Consider the following 10,119-nt stretch of genomic DNA (forward strand, 5'->3'; position numbering starts at 1 on the left):
AAAACACATGTACCATACCGATTAGGACTTGTACCAGGGTGTTTGCCAACGTGAACATCAGGAACCAGGAAGGTGTGATACGATACCAATTTGCACCATCCAAAGGTCACTAAGAAAAGTGGATAACACTTTGCCAAAGATCAGTGTCCCTGAAAATATAACAGTTTGTTACAATAGCGTCCTTCTTAAAACTAAATTAAATTAGTCTAGTAGTAGTATGCGAATCAGTGCACTTGAATGTTTGAATCATCGGTCGTAATACAGACGAATCTTAGATAAGAATTCTGGTGGAAGAGATGCAGAATATGTGACCAATTTCGATCAAAACGGATTGATACGTCACCATCACAATTAGACAAAACACGTTCTTCATGCATCTATAGGCCTACAATAATAATGATAATGTTGTGTTCTTATATAGCCTTTCCCACACCGTGCTCAAAGTGCTTTACAATTATTACCCCTGGCTCGGATCAGAACGGCACAACGGCCCTTTAGTCTTCCTCAACTCCCGGGGAGCATACAATCCATGCAGCCATTTAAGCGCATAGGATTAAAGCCTTCACATTGCAACCTACATCCTACCAGGTCCCCAATTTACAGCTGGTTGACTGAGGCACAGTCGTGGTTCAAATCTTGCCCAAGGACTTTAGCCAACTCAGAAACAAACAGCAGGCAGCGACAGGGCTCGGACCTGTATTGAATACACAGACGTGGAAATGAACCTACTCGTCAATGCTATCTTCCTGTACGTGGGAAAAACATATATTACAGCATCCGTAATAACATAGAACATTATGTCAACTTCATGAGACTCTCGTCAAGTGAGGTTACACTTCAGGCAAAGTCTCATGGGTGATAGTGATTTCCTCGGAAACAAACAGCGCTCACTGCTCCCCCCCCCAAAAAAAAAAAAGTGACACCTGGACAGGTCAGATCATGTAGTTACAGTAAATTATAAGGCATCTTCACTCTCTGATTTGCAGTCAACAGTGGTGTGCAAAAGACATCATTTACCCTAAGAATGACATATGGCCCTCCTCTCCCTTTTTCGGGGACTATTACCCTGTTAGTGGCTCCGGTGAAAAGTTAGTAGTAATAAATTGTACATTAATATTAATATTGGCTTCGCGATTCATAAATCAGTCACTCGAGTCGATCTCTCGATCTGTACTCAGACCACTATAGAAAAGGTCTGAAATCTGTATTACTCTCATCAGAGCTCGAGACCGATATCGCCACAAAAGAGTGTCGTAGTGAATGTCAAAATAATACCAGTGTATACTCACCGATGGCATTGATCGAAAAGAAGATTGCATAGTAATAACCAACATAAACCGATGTAAAACATAAAGGTGGACCAAGTAAGTATAACATTATGATACCAGCAGCTGATCCAATAATCATGTGTTGAATCAGCGAACATACCGACAGAATCACCAATTTATACAAGCATCTCTCGAACTCTCTGAAAACAATCTCCAAAGATCATTAAGTTGCTGTCTCGGATTTGGTATCGAATCATTGGCAACCACTGCAGTTTCTTCCACCAACGCCATTACGTAGAATAAAAGCAGTATCATCATTCATAGGCAAACCAAACCGGAGGAATGAATCCGTACGATTTGATCCATAACCTGTACCAACTTCGGCAGCCCCTCCTCCGATAAAAAGCGATACTTCTAAGAGAATCATGCGAAATGTGCGCTTTTTCACAGGTGTGATATCAGCCATAATCGTAAAACACCCCGAATACACGGTATAACTGTTACCTGTGGCACCACGTATAACTTCTGCTATAAATAGATATTGTAACGACGGCTTTAGGTACAGCACAAGTAAATAAATGAATGTATACAATGCGTATCCCGCTATTGGTATAACCAAGGCTATTTGCGTCCCCCGCCTCTTTCACTGTATGATCCGAGAAAAATCGCTGAAACTATGGTTAGGGTGGCGGCAGTCACTTCGAAGTAAAGAAGCCAATATGATGACTCCGACTGAACCTTTTGACCTAGAATATAGTTAGGGTTGGACTTGTTGACTTCACAAGATCCATGAGTTCCATTGTGTTCAACTTGAGATGAATCAGCAGTATAGTTGTACGAGTCTCCTATAACTTGTTTAATGTATTGCACTTGTATTGCTTGTACACTGGCAGCAGCAAACATGACACACAACACTACAGGTTCGACTGAAATTATGCGTCGTATTCGATCAGCATTCGTGTTGACGTGCGGCTCCATTTCGCGATGTCAAGGTTGGAGTAATGTCAACCTTAATGTTTCAGACACCAACAACTGCGTACGTGTGCAGGGTGACTACTGGTTGACCACTCCACCATGAAAACTAAGTTCGGAAAGCTGTGATATATCATGGATGTATTAGTAAGGCGATATATTGTGACGTTGCTGTTAACTAGATTGCATTAGGCACCATGATCAGGTTGTTTCGACACTGTTCTAGATTACAACAAGACAAGTACTGTAACCGGTGTATTTCATGACACTATTGAACTTTGACCGTGGTTTAAACAGTCATACAATCGATATTAGCGATCAGGTGACCTACTGAGATTCAACAAAGGTCAGATTCGGATACATACAGTATTCAAGTTTTGATCTACGTATCACCCATTGTTACTTTTTCCGTTCAAGTAAAAGCACCGTGCTAGGTAGACTTCGGCCCTCGATATCAGTTTGCGATTAGACTAGTGTTGCGCCGGATCGGAGTTTAGATAAACGGAGGAAAAAAAGGCGCGAGCGACTGTCGACAGTCTACGTGCTAGGTAAAACTGAATCTAAACCAAAAACGCGCAATGTTTTCTGAGTTTTCCTTCAAGACGATTTAATAGGCCTACACGACACTATTCATGGCAACCGACAGTCAGAGCATATGGAAATGTCTTATAAATTAATTAATCATAATAGGGGCAATATAATCTGACATTGTAACAAATAACGATAACGTCATAAAAAGAGTAAAGAGCGTAGGTCATCAGGCTATCACTATTGTTTGGTCAGGCCACCTGAGAACTGGAAATTTATTGCAACGAAAATTTTGTTTACTGCCAAGTCACTGTGGTGATATGCCGCTAGAGGTCGCTGTGAGATGAGGTGACGATTTCCAAGGAAATCCGTCATTAAACAAACAGAATTTACGCAGAGACTGGGGACAAAATGGGGACCAAGAAAAGAGTATAGGGGTGCGACGGGGGGGGGGGGCATGGAAATGCTGATGGTCTGAAAGGAGAGGCCACGAAATACAGGGCGACGGTGACGAGAATGTGTGTGTGTGTGTGTGTGTGTGTGTCTCTCTCTCTCTCTCTCTCTCTCTCTCTCTCTCTCCCTAGGCTCTCTCTCTCTCTCTCTCTCTCTCTCTCTCTCTCTCTCTCTCTCTCTCTCTCTCTCTCTCTCTCTCTCTCCCATACAATTGTACATGTCAAAAATACGGTAAGTGGGGATGCCGTACAATTATACATATAAAAATCTGTGTAGCCTTGGGGGCTACGAAAATTCTAGGGTTCATATGACAGAGGGGGGGGGGGGCTGTTAAAAATGTTTTGACCATATTATTTTCTCCTCAAGCCTAGACTTCCTATTGCCCCCAAATTTTGCTTCTTATACCTTACCAACCTGTTGAGTGTGATGAGGGTTTCCGAATTTGTATCAAAATCGATGAATATATATACCATGATTTGCGAATCTAGTAAACACAGAGATTTTTCATGAGTACAGAAAATCTGAAAGGCGGTTTAATTCAGTTGAAAAGTATTACAATTTAATTAAAATATTGGGATGATATTGAGAACAATGCAACACCGTACTGTACCACTGCTTTCTTAGTCTGATTGTTTTAATGAAATTTGCACAAGTGACATAATATTAGTAAACTGCCACGCATAAGCTTATATTGAATTCGTGACTTGTGTGTCTAGAGTAGCATCTTGGACGACTGAACTATACATACACTACATATAAAGTAGTAAAAACAGTGACTTATGGGTTTGGATATCGTAGGTGTCGTTCAAATTTGCATATTTCGACCTTTTTGATATGCATTGTATTACGTGCAGACTTTCTTTTCTATATTACTGCATAGCATATGGTCAGATATGTATCACATGCCACTGAAGAACGCGTCATCATGTCTTCATGGTGCACGTGAGATATGATGCCAATCACGAATGCGTTATGTTATCATTAACGATATGGTCCGTCAGCAGTGGTTCAAAAGAACTGTGTTTTCGCCTGTATTGTAGACATTGGATTGTTCTGAAAGCAAGCAAACACATAGGAAAATGATCAACTTGATTTGAATTTCTTTTTATGGATACAATATTGTACAGCTGACCGCCTAAATTTACGACGGCTGTCATTTTACCAGTCGCATGGTTCCACCACTGTGGAGCACTTCTCATTTCTAGTGACGGGCTGGTTATTTTTAGCCTCGCTATAAAACTGTTACAGACGTATTGACTATAAATCAGTTAAATCTCTTCGAAACGTAATTTTAATTTTCTCCCTAGAATCATTGCTGGTGTGAAGTTGTACTTAATTATACAATAGACCCTGGTCTATAGTGTAGTGTCTATGGTTATACATACTGCACAATAAATAATCTTAGGGTCGAAAGACTTGGTCTTTTCCTTTATTTCCCAACAAAAATGAAAAACCTAGAGATCTGGCCATTTTCTTATTCTCTCCTTATATTCATCGATCATGCGAGACTACGTATACACTATATTTCAAAATTAGACGTGACTTTCCCGCCCCGTCACACGTGACCTACCCTACAAGGACTGTTGGAATCAGGAGGACACCACCATACAATATGAATATTAAGTTGGGCATTATATCAACTGTCTCTGCATAAATTGTGTTGAAGATAGCTGGTGCTAGGCAGTAACTAATTCCCTGGACACATCCTAAAACTGCAAACAAAACACCTGAAATAAAAGAAAAAGAAAGAAGAAAATTAGTGAACAAAACAACTTGGAATGAAAAAGAAGTAGTGATACCGACACCTTCATTTTGCATTGCTATCTTTTTATAATTGAGCAAAATGCAAAACGAAAGTCTTACAAGTGAGTCTACCGGACAATATCAGTTTTGATGCTATCGATGTAAATGTAAGAAGATGTATACAACAAGTGCACATGATATTGGCTCAACAAAACCATTCTTAAATATTTGTTAGTATATATATATATATTCTGGTTAGTGTCTTGTCTATCGTACAAGTATGTCTACAAAAACGAAGTAACACAATATACTTTTGATATGTGTATACACACTTTACGGCTTTGTTATAAGGTTCAGCTATTAGATTGCTTCCACCTACTTCGTCTAATCGGAAAGGTCGGCTCGTCCCTCATCAACTAACTAGTCCATAACAACTTGTCAGACTCTTAATTCTTCCCATTTTAACCGTGCCAAATTTCAATTTCAATTTTAATTTTCGTTTTCTAGTGATATTTGGTACATCAAAGCGTTTAAAACATCATGATGATAATTTCCCTAGCAGCCATAACGTAAATTTGTTCACTTTCATGGATACATATTGTATTCCTACCCTGTTTTCTGGCATCAAACAACTTTGATAGGTGACTTCTCAAGACAGGGAGAGGAAAGGATGCTAGTAGACCAACCACAGGAGCTGAAAGTAGAAGATTGGGTTGTTAGCACACTCCAACCGTTGATGGCGCTTTTTGGATTTACGTAGTAGAGCGCCACTTATGGTCGGAGTGCGAGTTGAGTGTGCATTGTTTGTTAGTTGTGTCTACGTATACTATACTATAAAGCTTTGTTGGTATCGCTGACACTACTCAGTGGGTGTAATGTTCTGAAAATATTCTGTAAAATTGAACCAAGTTTGAATGATTGATTATGACTAATATGTGCAATTTATGTGTGACAATGCAACTACTGCGATCGTTTTTACTTTGGCGTTCAAACACTAGCAGATCTAGAATGACGGTTATCATTTGGCTCACTTTATTTTCGCGGATAAAACATTCTGACCGTGACTAATTATAAGGCGTACTTTTGTTACAGTTACGTCACTTATACGTTATAGAAACTTAGAGACTGAATGCAGCTACATGTAATTACCTGTAGTATAAGTTACTACTTATGAATTTACCAGTGAAAGTGATTGCAAACGTCAAGAATTATACTGATTGATAAGGACTTGTTGTTACTTGTACCAGTGGAGGTTCTCCCCTCCACTGTTGATCGCTTACCCATACAGACTCTACTACCGGTGGGGATCTACTAAGAGACAACCCAGACGAGTCTCGTAGCAGAACCCCCAGCGGTGTTAGTTTTGGTAACCGAGACTAGATAAAAAAAACGGTTGCACAGTTTTCCAATTCCTGAGTAAATACAAAGTGGAACCAAGTGTGCACACTTAATTAGATAGTGGTTGGAGTACCACAATCTATTAGTTTGTAAATTTCACAAAACGTTTTATGAACCCAGGTTGTATTGGGTAGAGGTCTGCAAACCCTGCATATATTTCTATAAATTTGTACAACATTTGATATGGAACCCTGGTAAACTACCTAGGTACATTTTACCCACTTTGACGCTCGTTACTGAGAAATAATATTGATACTGAGTGACCTTTTAAATTCCTGTTTTTTCACTTTTCATGATCACGATTTCCTTGACAGATATGGAAAGGGGTGCATTTACAGGCTATATAGTCAGCTAAAAACATTTTTTAAATATCAGTTTGAATGATTTCTAAATGATGAAATTAACTAACGAAGTAACATACAAATCAGGATGATTTTACTGGAGGTTGCCATAGCAATCATAAGATAACTGGCAATATCAGACAGGAAACCAAACTGAGCCATCCATAGATCACCAAGACACAATGACAACAACTTTCCAGGACCTATCATTCCTGTAAAGGGTAGAACCGAATAGATGATAAATAAGTAATTACGAAACAGTAAATTTGTGATAGAATCCAGGCTGCAAAGTTGTGGGTAGTTTGTTTATCACAACTCTACGATGTCAACGATATGTCCATTTCCTAATACAACTATATATATACAATATAATATAATATAATATGATATAATATTTAATACGATACAATGGATCACCTTAGGGTATATAATACAAAGTTGACATTAAATACTTTACACAAATATAAAGGGGACACTATAAGCTTATATGACTCAATGAAAAAAAAGTTGTAAACAAAAAATACAATCATACGAATCTCTGTTACAAGTTGAGTTCTGCTGAGAATATACTATTATAGTAAGCTAGCTGTGCGCCAGTATAGTATGATCGCCTACGATTCATGTTGCAAATTCATATGTTCAATTCCGGTCCCTAATATGTAAATAATACTTTTATACTGACCTGAATTGATTACTTAACAACGGATAGATCGATCATCTATCACTCAACCCCTAATATGTAAAATGTTTACGTTGGCTTATTATTGCATAGGACGTTACATTGGCTATTTGTACTAGAACTGTACAGTAAACTGATATCCCACAATTCCGTCTGATTTGTAAGTGCAGACATGAGTTCCCAGATAATTCTCTTCAGTGTACAGGGTTTTGTGAAATAATGTTTTTTACGTATAAATATATAAACTTGCCACTGGTGAGGGGTTTTTCTTCTTGATATTACACATATTCATTGATTCAGATATCAGTGATAAGATTAATATAAGCTTTGGGCGAGGGTTTGCATGTATCAGGTTGTCATGGTAACTTACCGATGGCATTCATGGCATAGAAAAGTGCATTGTAGTACCCAATGAAAACAGGCGAAGCACAGAATGGCGGGCCGAGTAGATACAGCATTATGATACTTGTAGCCGATCCATACGTTGAATACAAAACGAACAGACATAATGATACGAAAACAACTTGCAAACGTGTATCCTTCGAACTCTCGGAAAATAAAAGAAAGATATCGGAGAATTGTTGACGAACAGATGGCACTGAATTTTGCTGAATCGGAGCAGTTTCTTGTACCCAAATTATGATATAGAATACAAGGAGAATCATAACTCCATAGGCAATCCACGTTGGGGGTATAAATCCGTAGTAATTTATGAGATAGCCAGTGCCTAACTCGGCAGCACCACCCCCAAGGTATAATGACACCTCCAAGACAATCATTTTAAAAGTCAGTTGTTTGTCGACGGTGATATCTGCTATGATGGAATAACATACAGCATACGCAGCATACCTGTTGCCGGTAACACCGCGTACAACTTCGGCTATAAATAGATATTGCAGGGGTAGTTTTACGTACAAAACTATAAGATAACAGAAAACGTACAAAGTATAGCCGACTATAGGTAGCAGTAACGTTACTTTTCGCCCACCGCCTCTCTCGCTGTAAGAGCCGAGAAAAGTCGCCGAAAATAGCGTCAGTACAGATGCTGTAATTTCATAATACAGGATCCAATACGAGGATTCGGATTCTACCTTTTGACCAAGAATGTAGTGTGGATCGGATTTGTTTACTTCACAGGTTCCCGATGTCTGATTTTCATCGTAATCGGTTGTTGTATAGTTGTGTAATGTACCAACAGTTCTCTGTACGTACTGTACCTGTATGGCTCGAAGGCTGGCATTCACAAACATTATACAGAAAATAACAGGTTCCACACTGATTAGACGTCGAAGACGAACAAATGACAATAGTGTGCAACCCATATCATTAGTGTCAAGGCTTCCTAGTCGACTCCACTGCCATGCAGCAGGTATACCGGCCGTGGTGACTGTACATAAATTAAAGTCCAAATACATGAGACAGAACAAGGAGTCTGGAATAGAATCTGATTACAGATAATTGTTTGAATTATGTAAGACGAATGGTGTGTGTACACATAAATGACAACCACAAGGTCGGGTTACTGTAGTCAAAGGACGCCATTGGCCCACGATACATATTGCAGACAGAAGAAAATATAGTTTACAAATTTGTTACAGTTCTATAATCTCATCTGCCACACTTCTTACAGATGTAGTATTGGTATTATGGTACATAAAATCTGCAAATCGCTGCAATATATCTACTTGTTCAGAAGTTAACACAAATGTTGCATCTGTCGGTGTGGGTTATGAAAATATGATAGAATATATTTACATCTAAAATTATCAAAAAAAAATTACACTTCACAAGAGAAAATGATACTCATCTTGAATCTCATTTGACTCGCAAAAAGTCTCCAGAGCACACAGATACGTACATCACCCTGCCTCCTTCCTGTCTCAATACAATCTTCATGCAATGGGATCGAAGAATATTTGCCAACAGTTTTCAATGGCTGTCTATTGAAATCACCAGTAAGTATTTCTCTAGTTGCACTACTTTATCTGAGACTGACATATCTGTTAAACGTGTAGAGGTCAAAGAAGCTTTGATTCTTTCCAAAATAATATCCACAAAGATATCAACATCGCCAACGTTATCTTCCTGCATATGCCAGGCATCGTACAAGTTATAAAGAATCGAAGAAACGATACATTTTTAATACCATGCCAGTAACCCACACATATTTTGTTCTACCCCCCATAATAAATGTCAATGTTATAGAGCATACTGTAATATTCACGAGGATATCTGTAATTTGGCATGGTGATTAATTTGGCCCAGTACCTAATACATCTGTTAGCGCTGTTAAGAAATATGGGGTATCTGCCACATCTCCGAGAATTGCATAATTTGGAGCATTTTTTTAAAACGCCCATAGCAAAAGCACCGTGCCAAGTTATGAACTCTTTCAAGTACGATTGAAACACCCCCTCCCCCCAAATTCCAGATCTATAGGTTAATAGGTTGTACCATGCTGTCAACAATGTTAAAGAACACATTACAGGAAAGCGGTTTAATCTTTCATAATTTCTTTCGTTATTATATAATAAAGAATGTGTTCCTTTCATGTTAAGCTGATAACTTGGTGGCGCTAAACCACTTCAAACTACATGAAAACAGAAACGGGGCCATCGAACTATCTAACATCTACAATCGGCTGATCATACCGCCACCTAGTGGTCAGCTGTAACTATGGAATTTGTCATCAAGTTCTGATGAGGATCGTCGACCAAGACAGATCGAAAGCTCAATG

The 10,119-nt window shown here is 38.8% G+C and overlaps 1 protein-coding gene across 1 annotated transcript; it reads right to left on the reverse strand.

The window, feature by feature from the left end:
* Nucleotides 1-4,180: 4,180 nt before the first annotated feature.
* On the reverse strand, nucleotides 4,181-8,704 carry LOC144435749 (proton-coupled folate transporter-like). Its single transcript, XM_078124365.1, has 4 exons — nucleotides 7,753-8,704; nucleotides 6,802-6,915; nucleotides 4,792-4,948; nucleotides 4,181-4,274 (listed from the first exon to the last, which is right to left on the reverse strand). The coding sequence occupies exons 1-4, from the start codon at nucleotides 8,702-8,704 to the stop codon at nucleotides 4,181-4,183; spliced, it is 1,317 nt and encodes a 438-aa protein (XP_077980491.1).
* Nucleotides 8,705-10,119: the final 1,415 nt, after the last annotated feature.

This window comes from Glandiceps talaboti, chromosome 1, assembly GCF_964340395.1.
Source record: "Glandiceps talaboti chromosome 1, keGlaTala1.1, whole genome shotgun sequence".
Classification (NCBI taxonomy): domain Eukaryota; kingdom Metazoa; phylum Hemichordata; class Enteropneusta; family Spengelidae; genus Glandiceps; species Glandiceps talaboti.